Genomic DNA, 27,054 nt, shown 5'->3' with positions numbered 1-27,054 from the left:
GGTGGGGAAAATGGGTTCGACAATGAATAGATTTCAACAAAAACCCAAACAACAATAGAGTATGTTCATCCTAATTAATTGCATGACTTCAATAGTTAACTCATGATTAACTCGCATTCTATTTTAAATGTTGCCATGCTCCCAAAAACCTATTTATACGTTTGTTTGTTTTTTTATGCTATAGAGCATACTGAAGGTTTGATGCAGCCTCTGGCCGGAAGAGGTCAACGTTCAAAGCAATAGTAGTTATTACAGAAACGGCCAGCAGGTGGCAGCAGAGTATAAGAGATCTGGCGGGGTCATGTTGCAAACAAGCCGACTTGCCCACAGTTCTAAATAGATTTGTGAATAATGATGAAACTTGGCTATATTCGAATGCTAATTGTTGCAAAACGGAAACAGATACAAATATTTTTTTTTTTCTGATGAAAGACGAGACTTGAATCTTTCTTTTGGTAGCTTCCATGTTTTTATAGCAATAGAACAGAATATTCTGTGGGCCTTGCAAAATCAGTCAAAATCCAGTAAGACAGCCGGGAGCAAAGGGGGTTTCTTCAGTCAAAATGACTGCCAGTCAATGAGTTAATTGCATTTTTTTATATTTGTTCTAAATGTACAATAAAATATGTTTTCATACTCTTAAAATAAAAGTCATTTTTTTTTAACTAATAGAAATATGGTCGCATCTTTTAGCCATTGATACAGTAATTTCAAAATAATTCATAAAATTGTACTGCAGTGTTGCATTGATTTGTGTTGAGGTCATTTTTCTGCCACTAGATGGCATAATTGCATTAGTAAGACATTGGTGGCAGCTCAGTGCATTTTTCTTTTCATATTAAGAGCTAGCTATGAAGTAACATTTTTCAAATTGTAAAATACAATTTGACCCCACTCTCCACAAATATATGCATTATTATTATTATATTTATTACTGTGAATTTTGACGTGGATGTGTTAAAGGAACTTCAAATTAACTCAAAATGAACGCGCTAAATGTTTACTTGGTGAAAGTATTCTTCTTTCAACACCCAACGTGGGAAAATCTTTTCTGCAGACTTTTATTTCCAGCCCCAAACATGACTTTCTCATCTGCTGCAAAAAGGGGTGCTTGCAAACTGAATTATTTATCGAGGTAATGTAGAACACATTTCAACACGCTGGGCAGTTAATTGAGGTTGAACAGAACATTTGATCTGCACTAATCCTCTCTAACGCTCTCTCCCATCCTTCCTCCTTTGCTATAATTACACAACAAAAGCCAAATAACCATCATTCAAAAGCTGCAATTTTTGCGCGCTCGCGCGCACGTCTTAATTAGGTGATTTCCCGCAATCTGCTCGAAGGGCTCAGCCAATCTGTCGGTGGAAACAGTCACTCTGAGTCTGAGCTGCTGCTAATTAGGAAAGCATTGTACTTGTGCGTTTCATGGGAGGTTTGACCTGTACCAAATTCACTGGACTCGCAACAATGTTTGTTCACAGTTCGAGTTGGGCATTGATATTTTTTTAATCGGTGTATGTCTCCCTCTGGTGGTGAAGAGGAGGAAATGTTTTCTCTCGTTTTAAAATATTGAATACACTACATTTTGGCAAATGGCAATAATAGGCTGCTATTATTATTAACAATGACTGGTACTTCTTAAGAACGATTTTATATCAATAGTAGGGATTAAATAAACATTTGAATAAAAATGAAAAGTTTATAAATGTTGTATTTAGCTCCATCCTTTTTATTTTTATATTTGAAGCACTTGGGGTTTGGCGGAGACAAACTTAATGTGTGTGAATATCATAATCATTATTATCAGTCATTTTTTCCAAACTGTATTGAAAACTACAAACTTTAGGGACAATACATGTACAGAAGGGTGAGCAGTCTACATAAATATTGTATTAAGTTAAAAGTTATGCTGCATTACGTCAGAAGCTCAAAGCCGCCTTTCCCCAGCCTCCGAAAGCACAACAGTATTTTAGGGTTACATTCATTTAATATAGCGAGCATTACAGACCAAAGAACCGGCGAAAGTTCCCATCAGAACTTTACAGAGTGCAAAAGAGATGTCACCACCTACGTCATATAGCACGTTTTAAATATGAGCACAAATGAAATCAACTCAAAAGGTGTAAATGAAATGTATCGTTGTTTTTTAAATACGTTGAGGTCAAGTGTGACGCCTGCCCAGCACAACAAACCGGAAGTGTATATGTCACCACTTTGCTTCATCAAGCAGATTTTCAAACATCAAAATGAATGTAAACGTGTATACATGTAATACTGTTTTTTTCGTTACACTTTTTGTTTTTAAACGTTTTGTTCTAAATCCGCCCGAGGTCAGGTTTGACGTCGGCACAGACCGGAAGTGAAAGTAAATGCAATATCGCCATCTAGCGTCATAAAGCCGCTACAACGGGTTCGTTCCGGTCTTCGTTAGCCAACCAGGAAAGGGGGTTTGCTGTGATCTGGACTGAGGCGGATGAGACCAGCGACCATTGTTCCGTTCCGCCTCTCCTCCCCCCTTTTTGCCAGGCTAAAAACAAGAGCCCGGAGCGGCTACCGGCTACCAAAGGGAGCTAACGAAGCGAGCTGGCAGAGTTCGGCGGTTATTATCACGCTTTTTTGTGCCCCCTCTCGACGTACTCCCAGCCCGAGTGGTGGGGTCTGCTCGGGTTTTGTCAGTCAGCTGCTAAATGGAAATAAAACGAGGAGCTGAAAATGGCAGCATTCGAGGTGCGTCGTCTTTCATGTTACCGGGGGGGAGAAACAGAAAAGCCAACAAAACTGTTTCATGTGTTAGCTTTGTCAGCCGTCATAGAGCTCGCGGGTAACTAGGTGACGACCACGATGCGTTCACGTTCCGCCTTGTGCGCGCGCGTGTGTGTGTGTGTATGTGTGTGTGTGTGCTTGCTAATGCACATCACGAATTAGCATGTGAGCCGTTGCAGTTTAGCATCATCGTGCTGCTCTGGTGGCCACTATTATCTATCTGATCAGCTGACCCTTGAGCTGCCGACAACATATTATAGGATGGATGTTGTATCCATGTGAGCCAATGCGCGAGGGCCTGTGGGTGAGGCGGGTGCGGATGAATTATTGTGCTCGCTAGCTAGGATGCTAATAGAGGAGTAAAAAAAAAAAAAACTGTTTAAATGAGTCATGAAGACGGGATGAAAGACTAAATTGCCTCTCCATGTGTGTGAGGCGATGTTTTGTTTTGATACAGCAAATAAGCTCCTCCCATGTTGTCATCAAATTCAATTACAATATTTCAAACTCAACTCACTTTATTGCACACTTTAAATTGAGAACTAAATCAGGTGCAAAAACTAAACATCATCTTCTGGCAACGAGGATGGACATTGACACGACGTCAAAACCACATTAATGATTGCTCAGCTGAAGGTTGCAAGACATCCATCCATTTATGCAAAATTTCACTGAGGGATAAAATACAAATATCCTGCTAGTGCTAAAATAACTGTGAAGTGAAACATTTTTCAAAAACACTCATTGTATGTCAATGAGTGCACATAGTAATGCAGTAGGTACAGTTTTAACATCCTTACAGTTACAGGGACAATGATAAAGCAAGCGATTTGAATTATGATTCCATTCAAATGTGTTGTAAAGTCAAATGAAAATTGTACAACAGTTAAATATACTGAAAAGTTAACTACAGCTGAACTGTGATTCTTTGCCTACCACGAGTATCAATGTCAAACTCTCTTCTGCTCTGTCAGTAAACAAGACAGCAACAGCGGCACATTATAGTTTTGTTTTTATCTAAAAAAAATAAAAGAAAAAGACCAAGATTGTGCGAGGTCCATAAACCAATGACAGATTTGTTTTCTTTCTGGTCGTCTATTCCAGCGAACGACCTCCCTGTGCATTACCTCCGCCTCCTGGCCCCGCCCTTGCAGCTGCTGTCGGCTGCGATGTGGCGTGTGGTACAGCAGGGACTGGTGGACCACTACGGCATGCTGGAGGAGTTTGTTACCATGGTGACGGAGCTGGTCCCCGAGCTCATGAGCTACAGCCAGAGGGCTCAGCTCACGCTGGGACTCCGGGCCAGGGTCAGTAATAAAACCTCTCTCGGCACTTTCCTTTCAAACGCAGCCAATTGAAAATGCTCGGGTGGGTTTTGCGGGTGTGTGGGTTCAGCTGGTTCTAGAGTTGTGTCGAGGTGAGCAGCCGGCGGACCTGCGGACCGTGCAGCCCCATCTGGACAGAATCAAAGCTCCCGTCAGCACAGCCAAGGATCACCATGTGAATAAAGCACGGTCGAGAAAAGCATTGCTTTAGTTTCCAGCCCGCCTCAACGGGATTTGTGTTGTGTGTTGACAAAAGAGTACAATCGACCTGGTGGAGGAGTCGGAGGTGAATTTTGTGGAGCTGGTGCACTCCTTGCTGGAGGATCCGCTGGAGAGGAAGTACTTTTTTGAGGTGAGTCCTTGCGCTCTTGTCTTCTGCCTCCTGGAATTTGTTGAGCACGGACGCCATTTTCTCTGTTTGATCCCAGGAGATCTTTCCTGTGTATTTTGGGCCAAAATATCACGCGGCGCTGGAGATGCTGGTGTGGGAGTTCATATCCCGACTGGAGGAGCTGCTCCCGGTGCCCGACTTCACGCAGGTGCTTTGTTTCAGCATCAACACTGCGCGGGTGTTCTTAATGTTGCGCTCGTCAGTCTATGTTTTCTATGGCAGGCCCTTCGTTGTGGTGGTGATTTTTGTACATGTGCAGGTTGTCCTCAGTATGTTGAGGACGTGCGATTGTCCCCTCTCCCCTCAGCTGGCAGCTTTGCTCGGAGACGCTCCGGCCTTCCTCAGCGACTGTTTACAATCCTTCTTCCCACCAGCGGACATGAAAGCTCTACTTGAACACCACAGAAACCTTGGCCATTTTGAGGAGAAAGGTGAGCGCACTTTCAAAAACCAAACGGTAGGGAAGCGTTACCAATACCACGAGAATTAGCACACTATTGTGTGGGTAGTGGCGATATTTAAAATAGCTCACAATACTGTAAATGGGGGAAAAAATGCTCATATTGGGGGACGCACAATATATTATTTTTCTACATAATGATGCACTCCTATTGGCTCAGCGGTGCAAAGTATCAAAGTCTACGTCGTTCACTTTGCTTTGTTTGGCTGAACTGGGTGAAAATCATGCTGGGATGATTTATGGGAGGGATTGACTGCCGCAGTATGTTTTAGTTAGTTAAGCTTGTTGTTGTTATTGTGACATCCTTAAAGGAGTTGTGCTTACTTACTAAACAAAAATTATTTTGTCAACAAAGACTAGATTAAAACCAACTAACTAACCCTAACAAATCAAATCATGTTTTCTTGGACTAAATTAAAGACTAAAATGTTGGATTTAGAGTCAACTAATGGACTAAATAAAAACTGGATGAGGATGACTAACTATGATGATAACTAACAAGCGTGATTGACACGGGACTAAAACTGAGACTACGTTTAAAAATGGCAGAAAACTGAACACCAGTTAGAAGTACCGTTTTTGAGACGAGTCCATTCCAAAAAGTGTGACTAATGGAAATAGTGTCAATGCAATCCAGACCGCCTCAAATATGAAGAAAATGACCTTGTATGGAAAAGAACTCGTTTAAGATGGAAAACGCCGTTCAATGAACATGAACAGGCAGCTGTAGAAATGGTTCAAAAAATCCGGCATCACTTTGATCTTTGTTGAAGCCTTTTGGTGGTTTATGAAAGACGGCATTTCGACGCCATTTTGGTACTTGGCTACAAGTTCTTTCTTGAATTTGACATCTTTTTTTTGGGCCTTCTGGTGGCGTGTTGATCATTCGTGTGCGCCTTCGTGTCCTCGTGCAGATCCGAGGCTTTTGCCCATGGACGACTGCATCCTCACCTCCATGTCCCTCCCCCCCGGGACCAAAGCCGCCACGGACGCTACCTCCTACCTGCCCGCTCACAGAGACGCAAGGCCCTCGGAGCAGCGCGCCCGCCCCGACGCGCCCGCCGACACCGGCGCCCCGGAGGCGGCCAGCAGGAGGCCGCGGGAATTTTCTCACGAGGCCCGAAATTCCTGCGATGAAACCATAGACCTTACTACGTCCAACGAGCCCGAGCCCCACGGCGACGTCCCGGCGGTCGGTGAGCTCCGACAAAGCATCAGAGGGGGGCGGGTGCTCCGGAAGAGGAGGCTGAGTGGTGGCGTGGACACGCCCGCAAAGCAGCGGATGGAAGTGACCTCATTCTTGTAAGGGAACCTTTTGCTGTCCACATTGCTGCGCGTGCAATCATACATTGGTGTCTTTTGACCTTTGCAGGGAGTCCTCAATGGATGGTGAGAATTCTGGTGAATCGCCCCTAATCTCCATATGGGGGGATTACACAGGTTTGTGTTTTGGGCTCACTTATTTTTGTGAGGGAAATGTTTGGCCGCTGAATTTGTGCTCAAACGCTCTAACGATGCATTTGTCTCGTGATGCGTAGATGCTCACGAAAGTCCCGTGGCTTCCACCAGCGACGCCAAGCTGCCGTGGACGGAGGAGGAGACGCTCAACCTGCTGGACATTTGGGGGAACGACGGCGTGCAGCGGGCCTTGAAAGGCTGCCTGAAGAACCGCCACATTTACGTCCAGATCGCCCACAAAATGGCCGAGAGGGGCTTCAAGAGGACGGTGGAGCAGTGCCAGACGCGCATCAAGCGCCTCAAGAAAGGCTTCCGGCAGAATAAGTTAGTCCGGTCTTCCTGCCGCTCGCTCGCCCGCCCGCCCGTCCGGGCTTTGTGTTCCTTCTCACCGCAACTGAAGCGCCGTCTTCCTCAGAGGCACGTCCCGAGTGGAACACACGTTTTACGAGCACATGAAGCGGGTGCTGGGCTCGCCGGCCTCGTCCGCCGCGCCCGACTTGACCTACGACGTTGACGAGGTTATCGACGACGACGAGTCCCGGGACGGCGAGGACGAGTTGCAGATTGTGGGACAGGCCAGTCAGGAAATGGGTACGATGGCCACCATTTTGTCACCCAAATAAAAACACACACACATACGATGAGCAATGGCCAGCACAGGTGGCAAATCCAGGTCCTTAGCCATTGATGCTAGCTAGCTAGCTAGCGTCAGGGGCTAAGGGGGGCTTAAGGGTTTGGACTTTCTGGACCTGTACTTGCCACCTCTGCCGGCCAGTAAGATGAAAATGAATGTGGTCGTGTTTAAAGGAACTCGAAATGTGCCGTGGACGGAGCCGGAGACGTTGGCCCTCATCGCCACGTGGGGCCAAGAGAAGATGCAGCAGGAGGTGCGAGGAACAAACCGAACCATGCACATGTTCCCCATCATCTCCACCAAGATGAGCACGCAGGGCTTCTCCAGGACGCCGGAGCAGTGCCAGACCAGGCTGAAAAGGCTCAAGTCCAGTTTCCGGCAGTGCTACGAAAACAAGTAGGAGGAAAAGAGGCCTCTTGTTTTTGGGCTTCTTGACGGACTTCGTTTCTTCTTCGGCAGCACGAAAGGCCTGGAGCAAGTTCAGTGCAAGTATTACAAGGAGCTGGCCAGCTTCTTATTGAAAGAACACCGAGCGACGCCGCAACTCAACGAGACGTCAGCGGAGACCGACGACAATGACTCGCCCTCGTGCTCCATTCAGGATGTCGGTACGAATAAATACGCTCCAACAAAACATTCCAAATTCTCCCTAAATAAAGGTTTGGAAACAAAACCGTGCCAACATTTTACATGTGCTTAAAGTCCTAATTCACATTGGAACATTTTGAACATTTCATTGAGTGATTATTTCCCATACCACTAGAGGGCGCTGATGTCCTTCTCTTGTGTGTCCTCAGTGTCTTTCGTCAGCCTCCAGGATGACAGGAAGAAAGTCCCCTGGGCGGACAAAGAGACCGTCATCCTGCTGGAGCTCTGGGGAGAATCGCAGGTAACTTCAAGCGCCGACTCGTTGATTGATCGCATGAATTATGCATTGACAGACACGATTCATTTTGACCGCAGATGATCCTTTAGCTTGACAGCTGTTATGGAAAATCATTATTTATCACGTATGAGCACAACACGTTGATACTAGATTGTGAAGGGCGGCATTTTGCTTCTTGTACATGAAGTTGCAGCAGTTTGACCTTGACAGATAAGAAGCCTGCGCAAAACACAAGAAGAAGAAGAAGCACCTCCTTTGTTTTTCGACTGCTCTCCTTCCTAAACCTAACCAGGATGCATAACAATCTTCCCACGATGTCTTGTATGGACTGCTTTGTAAGACTTGTGCATATTCGGAGCTTCAAATATTCAAAAACAAAAAGCCAAAAGACAATTTGTTTTATTGATCTCGCCTAACTAATGAAAATTCCACAACGCAGCGGATGGTTACGTTAAAGGTCACAGCTGCTCCATTATAAAAAAAATAATAATCAAGATTCTTTTTGGCAATAATTGAAATTAGCATTATTCAAACAATTATTTCTTCTTCATTTTTGGGTACAGTGTAAACACATCACAAAATATTAAGACAAATACAATTCTTTGAAACACTAATTATGCAAGTCCCTTTTAAAATAAAACAACATTTATTAAATGAGTTATTTTAACATTTAAAAAAGGGCAAAATTAGCATTACTAATCTTTTTTTTGCAATTGTGGTGTGTACAAATTGTAATTTGGATAACAATAAATTTAGAAAGAATTAATACATAACAAGTGTGGGCAATTTTTTTTAATAATATGAAATTCAAAGATTTTTAATGAATTTTTTGATCATTTGACAGCCCTGCTTTGGACTCCTATTTGATTCCCACACAATTTGACATTGAGGCGTGCATTGACGTGTTATTCACGCTTGACCTTTGATTTGTCTTCAGATCCAGCAGAACACGAAAGGCTTCCCGCCCAACGTTCACATTTTCAGCGAAATATCGGAAAAGCTGTCGGTCCACGGCTTCGTCCGCACCGCCGAGCAGTGCCACACCAGAATCAAGCGGCTCAAGACCAGCTATTGGCAGTGTCGGGACAGCATGAGGTGAAACGAAGGCCAAAGACGCGGCGGGAGGGGCGGGAGGGGCCGGCTTTCCCAGCAGCCCCTTGAAATCTATCCATGTCTGCCCGCAGCGCATCCGGCACGGATAAGATCCATTTCAAATTCTTTGATTTGATGGAACAAATCTTAGACAAGCGTCCGTCCACCTCCACCGCCGCCGTCGTCGTCGCGGACACCATTGAAATTTCCGAAGACTCCAACAGCGACTCGGTGACCGAAACAGGTAAAGATCGGGAGCAGAATTTGACGGCGTCCATGCGGAAAGCAAAACGTCTGTCGGCCTCCGTCAGAGGGCGAAGCGGGCGTGTCGGTCAGCTCGTGGTCGGAGGAGGAGACGTCGGCGCTGATCGACATCTGGGGAGACGAGGAAGTGCAGCGCTCCATCACCGGGTTCGTCCCCAACGGGCACGTGTACGCCGACATTTCCGGGAGGCTGCACCGCCTCGGCTACGGCAAAACGCCAGAGCAGTGCCACGACAAAGTCAAGACGCTGAAGAGGAACTTCCTCAAAGGATACCAGGACAGGAAGTGAGTGCGCGGACGCCGGCCCAATTCGTTGTCCTTTGGGGCGTGGTCGTGATCATTGCTTCCTTTTAGGTGCGGAAGGCGAGTCGACGACAAGTTCTACAACCAGCTGGAGCAAGTGTTGGGCTCGGAGGAGGTCGCGCTGGACCCTTGCGACCCAAGAGGAGACGCGCAGGACGCGGGGACGCTTGACCCGCTCAACGTGCCGTGGAGCGAGCGGGAGACGGAGGCGCTGGTGGAGGTTTGGGCCGCCGATGACGTGCAGCACAACCTGAAGACCTGCATCCGCAACGGACACATTTTCGTGGACATCGCCCAGAGGCTCGCCGGCGCGGGATACGCCCGCAGCGCCGAGCAGTGCCAGGCCAGAATCAAGCGGCTGAAGAAGACCTACAGACGATACTGCAACAGCCGCAGGTCAGGAAAGCAAAGACGCGGCGGCGCCGGCGTTCTTGCTTTTCTTAGCCGCACATGATCACATCTCTGCCAAAGTGTTGTTATTAGTCAAAAGTCTTTAACATTCCTTTTCCTTCATTCGCACCCAACATCAAAAGTGCAAATATCAAAGGTATGTGATTGCCGGAAAAAAGGATGGAAATAATGACGTACCGTTTCATCGCCGTGACGCGTTGCGTGCGTAAACACGCCACTCTACATTTTTGTTTCCTGCTCGTCAAGTATTGCCATCATTTGGATGGCACCAGAGATGTCCAAATGAATCGATTATCAAATGAATCGACAAGTATTTTAAGTTATTTCAAATTTTAAGTTGTCCAAATCCTCTGACGTCAGCATATCAACAACAGTTGTTTTTGTAGGTCTTCATGAAAGAAGATGATCTTCTGCGTTTAATCAAATGAAGACATTTGCAAACATCTGTTTTTACTTTGGAAAACAAAATGGCCCGACCGGTAACAGAGTGCATCAACCCATTTAGCCAAAGAATGATTTTTGATTGACTTTTTCCAGAAATGGCCGATCCGGAGCCTTCCGCTACTTCAACCTGCTGGCCCCGGTGCTGGGTGACAATTCTCTTTTCAACGATGTTGAAACTTCTTCTTCTGCATCTCTGTCCTTGCCACCCCTGGAAGAAAGCTACTCGGATGTCTGTAGGTCCACACGCCTCCAAATGCGTTTTCGGTCCAATGTCCACCACGCTCCTCCATTTTTTTTTTTGAAGCTGTGCTTATATTTTTCTTTTGACTCTGTAGTTTTTGTCAGCTTTATTCTTATAAAGTATCTTTTGAGTCTTTTGAAAAAAAACGAATAATTCTGCCTATATTGTTGTTTTGTTTTTAGTTGAGCAGCCGTCCACCAGCCACTTGATGCCGGACCCCAATAAGAAGACGCCGTGGTCGGACCAAGAGACTCTGACGTTGCTGGAGATCTGGGGGGAGGACAACGTGCAGATGACGCTGAGGGGCTGCCTGAAGAACCGGCACGTCTTCGAGTTCATCTCGGAGAGGATGAGCAACCGAGGCTACGTCAGGACCACGGAGCAGTGCTACACCCGCATCAAGCGCCTCAAATACGGATTCCTCCACGAAAAGTCAGTATTGACGCACCTTTAATGCCCACCTTTTTGTCCATGTTGACACTCGACAATCATTTAGTGAGGATTGCAGTGCAGTCCAAGTATCGTGAAGCGAGTGTCGAGGTTTCATCTGAAAAAGTAGATCGTCGCTGCTATGCGAAAAAAACACTTGCGTGCTTTTTTCCCCATTTTTGGGCACATTTTTGGGATGTCTGTATTCAATTCTATCCCAAAAAAATATAGATGGACATAAATGTTTTTCACATAGAGGCGATGATGTCCAACCACCCTTTTTTTTTTCTTTTAATGTTTTTAGGATGTCTGTATTCACTTTCATCCCAAAAACATCAAAATTCATTTAAATGGAAGTAAGTGTTTTTCACATCGTGTCATCGCTGCTATGTGAAAAACACTTAAGCCCCGTTTTTAAAAATGTTTGCACATTTTTATTTTTACATTTTTGGGATGTCTGTATTCAAGTTCAAAATAAAATAAAAAATAATGGACATAAGTGTTTTTCACATGGCAGCGATGATGTCCACAACAACCCCCCCCCCCCCCCCATTTTTTTAATTTTTATGTTTTTAGGATGTCTTTATTCATTTTCATCCCAAAAACAAAAACATTTTAATGGAAATATGTGTTTCTCACATATCACATTGCTGCTATGTGGAAAAACACTTATGCCCTTTTTTTTATTTTTAGGTTTTTGGGATGTTTGTATTCAGTTTCATCCCAAAAGCGTACAATTTGTATTATTTCTTAAAACCGACATCAGGCTTTCCACATAGCAGCTATGATATATAGCATAGGGAAAGGCCCACTTCATTTTTTTCTCCACAGGCAGGACTTCAAATTCTTCCGCGAAATGGAGGAAATCTTCAGTCGGGATTTAAAAAACGACGCCTCGATCGTGGGCATTCCGGCGCCGGACGAGCCCGACAACGGCGCATACGAACCCATCAGAGGTGACGTCCACAAAAGAAGACAAGAAACAAGAAGAGTTTTTCCAATTGCAATGTGTCCCGTCCAGATTTTGTGGTTTCCCCGGGCAACCAGTGGCTGTCGGACAACTCCAAGCACCCGTGGAGCGACGGCGAGACGGAGGTTCTGCTGAGCGTGTGGGGGAGCGAGGACGTGCAGGAGAACCTGAAGGGCTGCACCAAGAACCGGCACATCTTCATGCAGATCTCCGACGCGCTGGCCAGCCAGGGCTACCAGCGCACGCCCGAGCAGTGCCAGACCCGAATCAAGAGGCTCAAGTACAGCTTCCGCCAGTTCCTCGACGGCAGGAAGTAAGCGGCGGGCGCGCGCCTCACTTCCTGTTTGGCCCAAGACGGCTCTGATTGCGTGTCGTGTTTGCAGAGGGGACAAGCAGGAGTGCAAGTATTTCGACCAGCTGGTCAAGATCTTTGGCGACAAGTACCTGGGGTCCGAGCCGCAGCCCGACGATGCGGCGGATGACATAGGTGAGGGATTTTGCCCACAAGCAAAATCAGAAACAATGACAAAGATTTGACATGCATTCTCTCGCTACGGTTGGAAGTTAGACAATTACCCGTACACAAGATTTTGTTTTTTTTTCACCCAAATGAAGTGTGAGGTTTAAAAAAAAAAGTCCTCTCTTTATGCTGCAGACTCCTAAAATAAAAGGGCAATTTGCCGCCGTGCCAAATCCTGGAGCCACAAAGAAGAAGAAGAAGAAGAAGAAGAAGAATGTCCAATGGAGATTTTCACGCTGAAGAAACTGTGACGTCCTCGTCGGCGCTGATGCCATATTTGGGCAAGTCCGGCCTCTTCCCCCAAGCGAAAACACTCTGAAGGGACGCGGACATGTGAGTGTCCTCACATGACGCTGGTCTTCCTAGCGGAACCACTGACGTTTTTGCCAAACAAACGTCCACCATCTTTTTTCTACTTGATGACACTTCACTTGCCCAATCTGTTCTCTTTCTACTTCATTTTATATACACTTTGGTTGTATACAATTTTAAGTGCTCAAGAGTGAGATGCATTCTCCTTTTTTAATTGCGTCAGACGTCTTAAGCAGAGTTCTATTTATTTAAAACATTGCTGTATGTGATCCAAAGTTTTGTAGCTAATTTATTTCAGCTTTTTTTCCAAAGTTTTACCTGTTCATGCATATCTTTTTTTTTTTCATTGGTGAAAAGCTTGTCTAATTCAAGACGTGTTGCTGTAATTTGTCATGTTGGAATTTCACTTTTTGTACAGCAGGATCATTATAAATAAAGCACCCTAATGGAGGGGGGGAACCTTGTGGCGTTGACTCACAAAAACAAATGGAGCGAATACTGCCATCTTATGGCTAATTGGAGCAACTACAACTATACTAAATAATAGGTCAAGTCATCAAACAGTGGCCAAATGAGTAGATAATATCTTTGAAAATACGACAAATATGATCTCTCATTCCCCAGGTGGCATAACACTTCGCCTCAAAAGAGTCTCACCTTCAGCTCCAATTACAAAAATATAAATATTGGAAAATTCTAACGGAGCAGAAAGTAAGATTCGAACCCGTAATCCCCCCCAAATTGGCGTCCTTGTAACCATCCGGTCATGATACCATCATTGACTGGCTTACAAAGTTCATTTTATATATCGGCATTATACCTTAAGTACTACTGTGCGCTGGATACATATACGGTATAAAAGTGGCATGGTTATGTAAATGGGCGCAATTTTTGATAATCCGATTGGGATGACTGATTGGTTGATTCAGGCAAGTGGAAGGATTTCCGAATCCACACTGACGAACACTTTTCTTAGAAGACATTAGGACTTTTGTCAAGGCGCTATTTGTGACCCCTGCGCGATCTGTGACGCGCATGCGCGGATGATCGGCCATCTTGGATCGCTAACTACGGCAACTACACTAGAACAAAACTCCTGTCTATGCCTGCGCGATAGCGATCGCTCGTTTAAATAACGATACATGAAAAAATTATTGATGAATTTTAAAGTAACTAAGTAACTTTTAATCCTATAAGTGTTAAAGATGAACATTTTACTTTTGCCACCATTACATCTCCAGTGAATCTGCATTGTTATACTTTACAGTAAGTCTGCGGTGTGTGCGTTTTAAATGACCCTCGCCACTCACCCAGCCTCAACCCCTGTGCTATTGCAACTCTAAAATGTTGTTGCTGTTTCTGGAGGCTGAGTTAAAGGCGGGCTACAAATAGTTTCGAGTTGATGTTTTCTGGCGTCTTCCTGCTAAATTAACCAGACACGGCCGGACAGGATTCAAACACGTCTCTTTTATTTAACTCTCTTCTCGAACGAGGCTCACTCGGTTACACCTCTCTCTCCTCTGCGCTCATGACATGCGCTGTACACAAAACATTTCAGCATGTAAAACCAATATAAATACAAAACCAAAAGTAATAATTCACAAAACATATGTCAATTGCAAGTAAATTTATAAAAAAAATACACATTCGCAAACAATCTGTTACTTTATGACAATGGCCACACATTGTTCTTAAGACAATAAAAATAAACCGTCCCCAGTCTCACATAAAACTATAATGACAGTATGTGTCCAAATCTATTCTATTCGTACAAGATTTGCTTGGGTACAGAACTGCTTTGAATAAAATAAACAAAAACAAACGTGCACCTACCTGTCCTGTACCTTTCGCAATGTCTTTTTCATTTTGCGTGTGTGAACGTGTTTTGACGTGAGAACGTGGTACGCTCCAGCATACAAATATGTTCAATATTTATTATTAGTTGAAATAAATAGAATTACTTTTTAGTAATGTATTCCTTTTATTATTACAGTATATCAAATTAAATAATTGACAATTAGTACTACAAATAACTTTTTTAAATGGTTGATTTTTTTTAAAATGATGTATAAATGTAATTTAAAAAAAAATGTTATTAATCTTGATTGCATTTTTAAAGAGATTTTTTATTATTATTTTCGTTTTTCACCAATAGCCACAGATTTTAATCAATCATAAACGGTTCGGATAATGGATGGATGGATTTACTTTATTTTTTCATAAGACCTATTAAAAACCTAAAACGAGTCGGATTTATTGAAACAAATTCTAGATATGTTGATTCAATAATGAAGTAATGAATCCCAAGCAAACATTTCCACAGTGTTTGTATTCCTTGTTGTGTGTGAGTGCAGCGCGGCTGGGGGAAGCCCTTGAACGCATCACCAAGCAGTGGCGCTCACACACACACACACACACACACTGGCTGTTGCTGTCGTCCATTGTTGCTCGGCTCCATCCCAGCTGTACGGCGCAGGCCCGAAGTAGCGCAGCCGCTCTGAGGTTTGTACCCTACCGCGCAATCTCCATCTATTTCAGCCCTGGCGCAGCCGCATCGCGAACCCGGCAGCGTTGAGGGCGAGCGATGCTCGTGTCGCGATGTTGACAGCCGGCGTGGCCGCGAAAGCTGCAAAGACCGTTTTTTGTCTTCAATGTTTGATCGTTGCAAGGGGAAAAAAGCTCAAAGACTGAGCTGTTGATAGACAGCAGGGAGGCCGCTGCTAGCTTGTAGCTGCGGTTTAATGCCATTATTATTGCGCGGGATTGATGCTAAACGAAGCTAAATTCGGCTAATTCGCGCTACGATAGCTTTCCTGGCTTTTCCAGCCAACGGACACGCGGTCGTGCGTTATGGAATAACAACGCTATCGCGATGTGGGCTGTTGGTATTTATTTACGTGACCAAAGTGTGCAACGCCAAGTGGTTAGCAAGCTAGCCGGCGAGCTAAATGTAGGACAGGGCTAGCGAGGTTAGCTTAGCACCACGGAGGAGTGATCAGTTAACCGGCAAGTCGTTAAAAGACGTTACGTACTTTTAGTTGCAGTTCTCGAGTTCGGAGAACCGCACGTTAGCCTGCTATGTGTTGAGGTTGATTTTGGAGCTCAATTTAGCTTGCTTGCCTCCATTTGTTGCGCTAACAAAATCCTAAACATGAGATACATCTAATGTGAAGCGCTGCAAGGAGCTGGAATACTGGAAAGTGTAAATAAGAGCTACTCATTGGATGGCGTATTGATTATTGCGCTACAATTGCACGGGATTAAACAACGTGTTTATAATAATTTCTTAGTAGATGAGCGAGAAGGGCAACATTGTACACGAAATATAAAGCAATTGTATTTTCAAGTTCTGTTTATTCACTCCTTGTAACGAATGCGTTCATAATCAAAGTGTTGACAATGAGTCCAAGCACTTTGCAAATGTGTCAAACCCCAAACAAAAAGTTACAGTACTGGGGTCAGGCAGACTTCTCTAATTCCATCACATTTGCCTTCCCCCAAAGTCACAACATGCAAGTCTGCGGAATATAAAATAATGCTGAATTTACAGCTATAAAATGTTTTATTTTGAATTTTTTTTTAGATCAAACCATTCATTGAAAGTGCTCCATAAGTACATGTAAAAGAAAATGAAGTAGAAGTTTCCCCAGAAACCAAATGGTGTCGTCAAAGCTCGATTGAAAAAGTCCATTTCCCGTTTCACATCATGCTTCAATGGCTCCTTGTCCTTCTTCAGGCGTTGTTGTACCCCAGATCCAGCTGTGTAGACCAAGGCGTCAGTCATGGAGGATCACGCCGTTCACCAGACAGAACACATGACCACCATCGAGGCCGGCGCCGTCAGTCAGCAGGTATTGCGCTTTAAATAAAAGAACGAGAAGAAAACCATCCATCAAGTGAAGCCGATTCAACATCTCAAGTTGGACGTGTTTCAGGTGCACGTGACCACCTTCACCGACGCGTCCATGATGAGCGCTGACGAGGACTCCACCTCCTCGCCGGACGACGATCCCTACGACGACACCGACATCCTCAACTCGGCCGGCAATGATGAGGTCACCGCCCACCTGGCCGCCGCAGGTTGTGTTCAGGATTTAATTAGTATTCGAAATGTTGAAATCACAGATAATTAGTTAAACTTATGATTGTGGCAGAAAGTAGAATGAACCTGTTGTCATTCATGGCTTAACTTTGAACAGTTTTTTTTCTTTCTTAATTCTATAGCATGAGAAAGTGAAAAGAAAGTCCAGTTCAACAAATATAACCTGAAATTGATGTCATGCTTAAAAGTGACCAGCAGGTGGAGCCATTGCGTTATTCCATGTCAGCAAGGCTCTGACGCTGTTTACTTCCAATTTCATCCAATTTGCCAATTCCAGTATGAGAGCTTTAGGAAAACTTCCAACTGTATTTGCACTTACTTTCTTGTCCATCGCTTCCTCCCAGGTCCCGTCGGCATGGCCGCAGCTGCCGCCGTGGCGACGGGCAAGAAACGGAAGAGGCCCCACATCTTTGAATCCAACCCGTCGATCCGCAAGAGGCAGCAGACGCGTCTCCTCAGGTTAGCTGTCAACACCCGACACGGAACGCGAGCCACCTGCGCGAGCGTTCGGGAATGAAGGCAGGTTTTGTTGACAGGAAGCTGAGGGCCACCCTGGACGAGTACACGACCCGCGTGGGCCAGCAGGCCATCGTGCTGTGCATGTCGCCCAACAAACCCAACCCCATCTTCAAAGTGTTCGGTGCTGCTCCACTGGAGAATGTGGTGAGTGGTGTGGAATGGGTTGGAAGGGATCGACACCACTTGGGTTCATTTCACTACATTTCCTCTACTTTTTACCTTTTGCATTTAACACCCCAAAAAGATGGCACTTTTTCACCCATAGTTTGGTTATTTGTGACACAGCTGTTTTTCTATGGAGGACCAAAATTGCCAACATTTAAAGTAAAAATAAAAATGGATATAAAAAATATCATTCCAAAGTGAAATACAAAAAATAAATATAAATGGAAATAAAAACAACAACAATTATGTATATCCATGAATAAAATGCAAAAAAAAAAAAAAACAAGATTCCAAAATAAATGTAAAAAATCCATGTTGAAATAAATCCAAAAATACATATTTAAATAAAATTCAATAAAAACCACGACTTGTTGTTGAGCAACTCAAGACGCAAGATGTGGTGACAGTGGAGAAGATGGTCGTCCATTGCTGGAGCTCTCCATGCAAGCCGGCGAGACTTCCATGTTCGCCGAGACGCTCACTCGACCAATGAAAGGCCGTTTACAACGGCGGAGTCCAACCCAAGGCACGCTTAGGACCGCCCCCTCATTTGAATAACATTTCATCCTGACAAAGCGTCTGCGGCAGGAAATAAGTTCATGTGAGAGCAGAGCGTTTTTTTTTTATTAATTGATATATTTAATTGTAATTGTATATTTATTTCCACATATGTATTTACATTTTTTGGAATCTTGGATTTTCATGTGATGCCGACGTGGGTTTTCTGCGTCGTCCAGGTGAGGAAGTACAAGGGCATGATGCTGGAGGACCTGGAGAACGCCCTGGCCGAACACGCCCCCGCCGGAGGGGAACTGGCGTCGGAGCTGCCCCCCCTCACCATCGACGGCATCCCCGTCTCTGTGGACAAAATGACCCAGGTGAGACTCCACTTGACGCGGTCGTAGAAATCATGAATTGACATCAAACAAACAGGAGTTGGAGGGAAAAAAGAGAGGGAGCAGGAAGTGTGGATTTGGGGTGGGGGGGGTGAACATTTTTGAAATGTCAAACCAAAAATGATTATACATATTCTTCAGGTACTATTATCCTGCATGTCATTGCAAGTCTGCCCCAAAATTCATCCGACTCACATAGTAGAGAGAAGTGGAAGACAAGCGCAACTAAGCGTTTTCTGCCATTTTGCGGTGAATGGGGATTTTTCAACTTTAAAGTTTACTGTGGACCCCCTTTGCTAGTCACGGGGGAGAAGGACTGGGACGGCAAAAATCGAAGTAGAATTGACGGCCATTAAATAATACATAAATAAAAACATTCCAAAAAATGCTGATGTTTTCTATGAAAAAGCTGCAACCCATGGCCACATGCGGCTCGTTAGCGCCGCCCTAGTGGCTTCCTGGAGTTTTTTTTCGTTCAAAAATGTATGAAAATGGAAAAAGATGGTGGGAAAAATATATTTATTTGTTTTAATATTGTTTCTGTAGGAGGACAAACATGATTCAAGTTTTTTACGCTGTAAAAAACATTTCTGCCAACGAGGATTTGCACACGTTTCTCTCAGGTCGTGGCGGTGCCAGGCATGTAAATGGCAGGCAGCCTCACCAATCAGCAAGCAATTCTGCAATTAATAAAAGGAGCAAACATTCATGCCCGCACTGTTAAGATGGCTTCATGACGGTCATGCGGTGTACTTCAAAATAAACATTTGCATACCAAAGCCTAGGTTCGATTCTAATTTGACATTCTTATCGTCAGCTAATTTAGGCCAGAATCTATGATTCAAAAAAAAATATGCTTACTTTTATTCATTATAAGGCTTTTAATTTTTTGCAGCTCCAGACAGATTAGTTTTTAGTTGTTGTTGTTTTTTTTGTCCTATACGGCTCTTTCAACATTTTGGGTTGCTCACCTCTTCATTTCCTTTAATCAGGCCTGACGAGTCGTGCATTATTGACTAGAACATTCACGCCTGAGCCTGCAGAGGGCGCCAGTGGGCAACATACCTACAATTCAGCATTGAAAATTCCATTGTGTCATGTTTAGCCAGCACTTTTCTAAAATCATCATTTGTAGTTAATGAGCACACGGTAGATTGAATGAGTTAAAAATCCTGCATTGATTTGCGCCCCCCCCCCCCCCCTCCCCCCCGAGGGAGCCCGTCTTGTTTACGCGCCACTCCCAGGGCTGCTGACGTCTCCTCCACCCCGTTGCCAGCGCGGCGGGCGCCCCCTCCGGGACCGACGGCGAGTGAGCCTCATGGGCTGCTGTGTGGTTCTGGCAGAGCAGAAGGATGACATTACGGCCCACTTTCTTAAAGGAGGTTGTTTTTGTAGCACAAGCGGTTTTGAATGCGCGGCGTATCTGCGGCAGGTGAGCCCGAGCCTGTAATTACAACCCCAGTCATGTTAGCCAAGCGAACCCGGCAACATTTTAGAAGGCACGGCAAATGGAGAGGATAGAGGATTAACATGGGTGGGGGGGTCGAGACACCGTCCGTGCCACTGTCATTAAGACACCTGGCACTTGCCAGCATCAAAACAGAAGAAAATCTGGACTTGTTGCTTGATGAGGGATTTCATTTCAAATTTAGCCGCTGATGTCAAGGCAGGCGATATAATCCCCGCCCGCGCGGCGATGCCCCCATATTAGCAGGACACTGAGGACGTTGGCACTAAAGCGCACCCCCAGCCTGCCAAGCTAGGGAAGTGATGACGTGACGACGGACGGCTTAGCCGAGCCAACAAGCGCATTCGTAGGCTCAACAATGCAATCTGTACAATAACGGATGACATTCACTCCATGTCCTTCATGACCGTTCCCAACTGACTGGATCTTGCCAATAGGATTCATGCGTTGCGCACCGAGTAGGGCCAGACCGATATGCATTTTTTTTTAGGCCGATGCCAATACCGATTTTTGGCAGAAAAAAATACTGATTAATCTGCCAATTATTTGAAAATATTGAATGCATAAAATGATCTCCGACCCAACCAATTCCTTTTCAATGAGTGTCATTTACGCACAAACTTTCACTATTAAGATTCTTTGCTTTGAATGACAAGTCCATAGTATGACCTTATCAACAAATTTTAATGAAAATAATAGCAACTGGAAAAAAAACAGGAAGAACAAATACTGAATGTTTCTTTGCGTTTTGACCTCTTGGGGGCAGTGTGGTGCCGTGCACATTTAAAGTGAGTACAGAAGAACGTTACTGGACTGGACTACGATTGAATTCTATTAAAATAACAAATTTTTCACACAATTGGAATAATTTGTGCCCTTGCGTAGTGTTATCTTACACGTGTGTATGTGTTCCCACAGCATTTGTGTGTGAATATTTTTTATTTGAAGGAAAAACACTCCCGAAGTGGATGCTATCTTCCTGCTAGCATTTGAATGGGATCCTCCCTTCACTTTTAGCATTAGAGCTGTGCTAGCGATGTTTTAAAAACGAAGCATGTTTTGGATTTAAATATTCATTGGATGTCATTCTTATCGTCGTGTGTTTAATTTTACAGCTAACTCCAACTGGGGTGTCATTAAACAGCTTAAAGGACGCTTAGGGACAACAGAATAACCAGAATAACATACGCTATACACTTGCTAGTTGCTAATGCTAAACAAGCAAAATGGTGCGTTCAGGGCACTTTCACAGCGTCGGAAACCTGGACTTTCTTCGATATTAACATTTTAAGGGGGAAATAACTGGCTGATTGTTTTGGCCAGTGTTTGAAGGGCAGTAATCGGCAATAGAGGAAATTTGTTACAAATAAAATAAGCATATTTTTTCAACATAAATCCTGGCCTACCTTGTACTTGCTTTATGAGACATCCAGCTGCAAAATCCACTGAGATTTATTGCAAAATGAAATACATTCTTTACACTAATGACATCCAATAACCATCTATGTGACAAAGTTTACTTTCCAAAAATCTTTAACTGTGTTTGCCAATGTCAGCCTGGTGCCACATTTATAGATTAGTCTGTGACTCGTTCCCTTTTTAGAGCGGCCGTTTCTATTTGCAGGCTGCGAAAACCCCGCCATATAATCTGATCAATACTCACTTGACTTTTTTTTTTTTCCTCCTCAAGGGCGCGTCCGTGTCATCCTCACCCATCTCGTTGTTCTCCTCTGCTGCAGGCCCAGCTGCGAGCCTTCATCCCGGAAATGCTGAAGTACTCGACGGGGCGAGGCAAGCCCGGCTGGGGTAAGGAGAGCTGCAAACCCATCTGGTGGCCCGAAGACATCCCCTGGGCCAACGTGCGCAGTGACGTGCGCTCTGAGGACCAAAAACAGAGGGTGAGATGGGATCGGCGTGTTTTTTCATGATTTGATGATGGCGAGGAGTCCAAATTGAAAGCCAAACTTTGTTTTCGCTGAAGGTGTCGTGGACGCAGGCGCTAAGGACCATCGTGAAAAACTGCTACAAGCAGCACGGCCGCGAGGATCTGCTGTACGCGTTTGAGGAGCAGCAGATCACCACCACCACGGCGCAGCACCACCACCTGGCCGCCGCCGCGCACAGCATCGCTCACCTGGTGCCCTCGCAGACGGTGGTGCAGACCATCAACAACCCCGACGGCACCGTGTCGCTCATCCAGGTGGGGACGGGGCACACCGTGGCCACGCTGGCCGACGCCTCCGAACTGCCCGGCGTGACGGTGGCGCAGGTCAACTACTCCACGGTGGCGGACGGCGAGGTACGCCCAACCAAAGGCGCCGTTTGACACGCCGGCGGCCGCGTTCTGATGAAAGTGACTGCCTAGGTGGAGCAGAACTGGGCCACGCTCCAGAGCGGCGAGATGACCATCCAGACCACGCAGGCCTCCGAGGCCACGCAAGCGGTGGCGTCGCTGGCGGAAGCCGCCGTGGCCGCCAGTCACGAGATGCAGCCGGGAGCCACCGTCACCATGGCCATCAACAGGTCAGGAAAGGAGGCAATAAAAAAAAAATAGCCATAATTCAATAAATAAATAGAAGTAACAATAAATACAAAATGAGATTAAAAAAAACGAATACAATGAAATATTAATCAATAAACAAAAACGCTCTGCTCTCACATTTATTTATTTCATACTGCAGATGCTCTGTCAGGACAAAATGTTATTCAAATGAGGGGGCGGTCCTAAGTCTGTCTTATATTTTGAATAGCGTTTTTCAATGTTTGCATTTATTTATGTGAGTGCGAATATAAATAAGATGCGAGCATGTCAGCAGGTTGGCCAGCGTCAAGGTGACGGCGTCACAAGTGGCTTTTGTCCCGGTGGGGCTTGTTACCTGCGCCCACCTGAGACCTCGACCTGCTCGAGCTTGCCAAACATTTCGTTTTTTTTTCTCGCTGGTCTTCATCAGTTGGCGCCGGCAGCCGTGATCTGCTTCACGAAACGGCTTTGTTAGACGCACCTGCCACCTTGGGAGAGCTGTGACAGATTCTGCTTAAGTCCAGACTGGAAAAGCCTCTTAGACTCATGCCCCCCCCCCCCTTCCGCCCCCCCCATACACATTTGCCAAATAACCCCCCCACCAGACAGCATGTACCTCCAATTGTGCACACGTAAGCCTTACGTGTGCTTATTCCACGTTGACTGATTGAACTCGTTTTGTGTGCGACTTGAACCCGCGTGTCCTGTGTTTTGTGCGCAGCGAGGCGGCGGCCCACGCGGTGGCCACGCTGGCGGAGGCCACGCTTCAAGGCGGGGGGCAGATCGTGCTGGCCGAGACGGCGGCCGCTGTTGGGGCGCTGGCGGGGGTGCAGGACGCAACAGGTAGGTTTTCGTTTTACACACCAGTGGATGGCAGCCATCTTGGGGGGGGCACTCGTATTCAGTGTTTTTGCCCTCCCACACATCGTAAACACATTTCAACTTAGCTTAAAGCTTACATATGATACAAAAAGACGTCGCCAGGCAAAATAAATGCGCATGGATTGTGTTGATTGTGATTCCGTCTTACGTGGCAAGCAATTAGCGTGTGACGGTTCTAATCTGGCCTCCGCCGGCTCCTCCGAGGCTAATCTACTCCGTGCTGATGTGACAGATGGCGCGCAACGTGTTGCCTCACTTCGTCTTTCTCTTAATGCTGTGCGACCGCCATCCGTGCAATTCAATTGTCTCAACACTCAAATTGTTGCTATTCGTAATCTCTTTTTTGTAGAACTGAGAAACTTACAAATAAGTCAAATGCGGTTTCAAAATCTCTGTCATTTAACAACATTTTTGAGACACTTTTTCATAAACAATGAGGCACTCTAAAGCAGTGTTGAGAACGATCATTCATCAAATTAATTAGGTATATATACATTTTTCCTCAAAAAAGTAACTCAGTAATTGAATTACTTCATAATAAAAGTAACTCGTTACCAGTTAACGTAATTATTTTCACTACTTCCCCCCAAAATTTAGATTAGTTTTTTATAATATGTGTATTATTATTATTATCATTATCAGATGTGGCAAATCCAGGTCCAGAAAGTAAAAAGCCTGCCATAGCTAGCTAGCTAGCTTCCATGGTGCTTGTTTAAGTGCTAGGGCGCTAGCTAGCTAGTTAGCTAAAGCCAAACTGTGGCAGGCTTTTTACTTTCTGGACCTGGATTTGCCACATCTGATTATTATTATTATTCAAGTATGATAATATTTTGGTGTTTTTATATATGAAAGCTTTTAGTTTGAGATACTTTTATATATAACAAATTCAAATTGCGTCCAGGGTATAAAGGGTGTTTTTTTGTGAATATTTATGTTACACAAACATCTCACTTTATAATGATAGATATCATATATGTTCTACCACTGCCAATTATTAAAGTAATGCGAAATAAAAAATAAAAACAACTTTCTATATGGTTGATGTTATTTGGTTTTTGTCTTCCATCTTTCTGACGACTTCAACTCTTGCTAAATGCTAACAAGTTCATTTTGTAAGTTGACACGTCGTGACGCGCTTTCTGCGGCGCCTACAAAATAAAAGTCACCACACATCAAATCTGTAAGCCTTAATTGTGATGAGGTGCGAAAACAGTCACGACTCGGCGCAAGCGTTTCCGACTTTATTTCGAGCCTTTCAACGAATCAATCAATTGTAACGCAACGCATTACTCGAATAATAACGACGACGACGTTCCAGGGAAAACAATTAGTTCGATTATTCCATTTATGAAAAAATATTCTTCCCGTCACTGCTTGTAGTTGCAGCCACATGCAAAAAAAAAAGAAAAATAGGAAATGCATTTCAAAAACTGCTCGAGTCTTCACTTTTTTGATTTCAATGACCAATCGATCAATACAACAAATAAGCTTTCAACACTAAAGTCAATCAATCAAATAAAGCTGTCACTGGTTCCCTCGAACCCCCCACAATCCCTCCTAAAGAGCTTTGATGCACTCCATTGCAAGTCCACGTCTCATCATGTGGACCAGACGTCAATCGGCGCAAACGCGGAAACTTGAGCATTCGGAGGAGGAGGAGGAGGAGGAGGAGGAGGAAGGTGCGCGCACACACCTTGACCTCCACGGCCACATCACGTCCAATTTGATCAAAGACTACAAAAAGTGGCGTTTGTTGCAAAGTAAACGGGCGGGTGGGGCGGGGCCCGTCCTTCTGCCCGCTATTGACCTTATGGAGCTAATCAGGGAAGTGGAGGGCGCCACTTGAAGTGCGCCGCCCGCTGATTGGCTCGCTTACACACGCGCGCGGCCCATTTAGCATCCTAGCGACCGCGCGGTGGAGTGGCCACTCCGCCGCGGGGCCGAGCCCAACGTCCTCGCAGGCCGCCAATCACCGGCGAGTGGACTTAGCCGGAGTGGCTCCCACAATTAGCCGTTTTCAACTTGAAAACAATTACGGATGCTTCTTGGCTCGGTGACACGGACAGATTGGAGGGCGGGGCTGGCGCGGGGGGGCGGGACTGAGGCCCACGTGACGGCAGAGGTAATCCCCGCAGGCGCTCACAGCTGTGTTGGGGGAGAGCGGCGGGCGGGCGGGCGGGGATGTTCAATGGCGCCATTGTTGCGAGGTCTGAAAGAAGACATGAACGTTTGTGACGGCGCCGGACGACATAAGAAGCGGTGTGAGCGTTGCAAATCAATTGTGGACCTTTGCCCTGGTTCCAGGTCTGGTCCAGATCCCGGTCAGCATGTACCAGACGGTGGTGACCAGCCTGGCGCAAGGCAACAGGCCCGTGCAGGTGGCCATGGCGCCGGTAGCCACGCGCATAGACAGCACGATGACGCTGGACGGCCAAGCGGTGGAGGTGGTCACGCTGGAGCAGTGAGGGGCGAGAAGAGACACGCTTAGAGGCCGCAGGTCCAAATCTGGTCTTCGCAAAACACATATGCAGGCAGGGAGCGCACGTCACGCGACGCTTGCTGTGTTTACGTTGTAAAGTCTTTTCTTTTTCGTTTAGGTATTTATTTGCTCTTATAAAGAAACACTGAAAAGGAACCAAAAGGCTTCACCGACACCGGCACTCCTTTCTTCCTCCTTTCTGTCAACTCCACTTGACAATAAAATGTTACTTTTCATGACATCATTGTACTCAGGAAGTACATCAGGTATATTCATTGTTTTTTTTTTCATGTTGAAAGCGTGTGATGATTTCTCCTCAGCAGACTTTCTTTTATGTCTGAAGTCACTCTGAAACGCCATGAAATGTTTGGGTGCTTTTAAACAACTTTTTTTTTCTTTTTTCTTGTGCCATCCATTTTTCTGTATTGTCATTTTGTCTATTTGGTTTGCGTCTTTTGGACATTTTGTCGACTATCCGTATGTAAATTGTCTGCCAGGATAGACGTGTAGTATGTTGTACAGATTGTATCATGACTCGACAGCGGGTTGTGTGATGAATTAAAATGACTTGACTCATATTTTCTGTTTCTTGAACATTATATACATTGTTGTATATGTCTCGAAAAAATCATACGCCACATGGTCCTTTAAAAAAAAAAACATCTTACTACACATGTTAAATAAAAAAATCATCTTCACATTTAGCTTGATTCAGGTTAAAGCAAATTCCTTTTGATAATTTTTCTGCAGCTGTAATAATGTTCATATTTGAATATTGGGATCGTAGCCAACAATGAACTGCAACATCTCAGCAAGCGACGTTTGTTTGTTTTTGATCAAACGCTGTGATTGTTGTTGTTGTTTCTTCTTTTTTTTGGTTCTTCAAAGTCGCCCTCATTTCTGAACTCACCTGACCTCGTTCGTCTCTTATTAGGATTTTACTTTTGACTGCAAACCCCCCAAAACCAGCTGTTAAATAAAAACAAAGATCATGTCGCTATTTCCGCATATATTTTTGAAGTATATTTCAATTCAGTTAGTAAAACATATTGTGTCTATACAACATCTTTTCACATCAAAATTTTCATTTGTTCATTTTATATACCTGTAAATAGT

At 44.9% G+C, this 27,054-nt stretch overlaps 2 protein-coding genes and 1 long non-coding RNA gene across 7 annotated transcripts in view; 2 read left to right on the top strand and 1 right to left on the bottom strand.

The window, feature by feature from the left end:
- Nucleotides 1–13,370, top strand: part of LOC144035201 (uncharacterized) — a 56,079-nt gene extending 42,709 nt beyond the window's left edge. For 2 of the 4 annotated variants that reach the window (XM_077544721.1, XM_077544722.1), the window contains 22 exons: nucleotides 3,871–4,073; nucleotides 4,162–4,266; nucleotides 4,348–4,443; nucleotides 4,520–4,630; nucleotides 4,742–4,913; nucleotides 5,857–6,244; nucleotides 6,315–6,382; nucleotides 6,481–6,724; nucleotides 6,816–6,991; nucleotides 7,208–7,430; nucleotides 7,494–7,642; nucleotides 7,832–7,923; nucleotides 8,858–9,015; nucleotides 9,105–9,256; nucleotides 9,324–9,561; nucleotides 9,631–9,975; nucleotides 10,528–10,667; nucleotides 10,858–11,107; nucleotides 11,936–12,060; nucleotides 12,126–12,387; nucleotides 12,458–12,561; nucleotides 12,730–13,370. In XM_077544721.1, the coding sequence (XP_077400847.1) occupies nucleotides 3,936–4,073; nucleotides 4,162–4,266; nucleotides 4,348–4,443; nucleotides 4,520–4,630; nucleotides 4,742–4,913; nucleotides 5,857–6,244; nucleotides 6,315–6,382; nucleotides 6,481–6,724; nucleotides 6,816–6,991; nucleotides 7,208–7,430; nucleotides 7,494–7,642; nucleotides 7,832–7,923; nucleotides 8,858–9,015; nucleotides 9,105–9,256; nucleotides 9,324–9,561; nucleotides 9,631–9,975; nucleotides 10,528–10,667; nucleotides 10,858–11,107; nucleotides 11,936–12,060; nucleotides 12,126–12,387; nucleotides 12,458–12,561; nucleotides 12,730–12,737 (3,744 nt within the window). In that variant the 5' untranslated portion in view covers nucleotides 3,871–3,935 and the 3' untranslated portion in view covers nucleotides 12,738–13,370. Of the gene's footprint in view, nucleotides 1–2,406; nucleotides 2,731–3,870; nucleotides 4,074–4,161; nucleotides 4,267–4,347; nucleotides 4,444–4,519; nucleotides 4,631–4,741; nucleotides 4,914–5,856; nucleotides 6,245–6,314; nucleotides 6,383–6,480; nucleotides 6,725–6,815; nucleotides 6,992–7,207; nucleotides 7,431–7,493; nucleotides 7,643–7,831; nucleotides 7,924–8,857; nucleotides 9,016–9,104; nucleotides 9,257–9,323; nucleotides 9,562–9,630; nucleotides 9,976–10,527; nucleotides 10,668–10,857; nucleotides 11,108–11,935; nucleotides 12,061–12,125; nucleotides 12,388–12,457; nucleotides 12,562–12,729 lie in introns of those variants that run through there. The other 2 variants (XM_077544720.1, XM_077544719.1) reach the window with 2 other exon arrangements.
- Nucleotides 13,371–15,418: 2,048 nt separating this feature from the next.
- Nucleotides 15,419–26,516, top strand: nrf1 (nuclear respiratory factor 1). Of its 2 annotated transcripts, XM_077544412.1 has the most exons (10): nucleotides 15,419–16,757; nucleotides 16,842–16,986; nucleotides 17,353–17,467; nucleotides 17,545–17,671; nucleotides 18,430–18,570; nucleotides 21,796–21,954; nucleotides 22,038–22,355; nucleotides 22,422–22,579; nucleotides 23,299–23,420; nucleotides 25,764–26,516. In XM_077544412.1, the coding sequence occupies exons 1-10, from the start codon at nucleotides 16,689–16,691 to the stop codon at nucleotides 25,922–25,924; spliced, it is 1,515 nt and encodes a 504-aa protein (XP_077400538.1). In that variant the 5' UTR covers nucleotides 15,419–16,688; the 3' UTR covers nucleotides 25,925–26,516. The 2 variants fall into 2 exon arrangements, with proteins under 2 accessions (XP_077400538.1, XP_077400540.1); XM_077544414.1 differs by lacking the exons at nucleotides 15,419–16,757; nucleotides 16,842–16,986; nucleotides 17,353–17,467; nucleotides 17,545–17,671 and adding an exon at nucleotides 18,150–18,293.
- On the bottom strand, nucleotides 25,352–25,897 carry LOC144035056 (uncharacterized). The gene is made up of 2 exons (XR_013288363.1): nucleotides 25,747–25,897; nucleotides 25,352–25,668 (listed from the first exon to the last, which is right to left on the bottom strand). It is a non-coding gene; the product is annotated as an uncharacterized LOC144035056 (long non-coding RNA).
- Nucleotides 26,517–27,054: the final 538 nt, after the last annotated feature.

This window comes from Vanacampus margaritifer, chromosome 15, assembly GCF_051991255.1.
Source record: "Vanacampus margaritifer isolate UIUO_Vmar chromosome 15, RoL_Vmar_1.0, whole genome shotgun sequence".
Lineage (NCBI taxonomy): Eukaryota > Metazoa > Chordata > Actinopteri > Syngnathiformes > Syngnathidae > Vanacampus > Vanacampus margaritifer.
The sequence above is the reverse complement of the archived record's forward strand: the minus strand, read 5'-3'. Positions and strand labels throughout refer to the sequence as shown.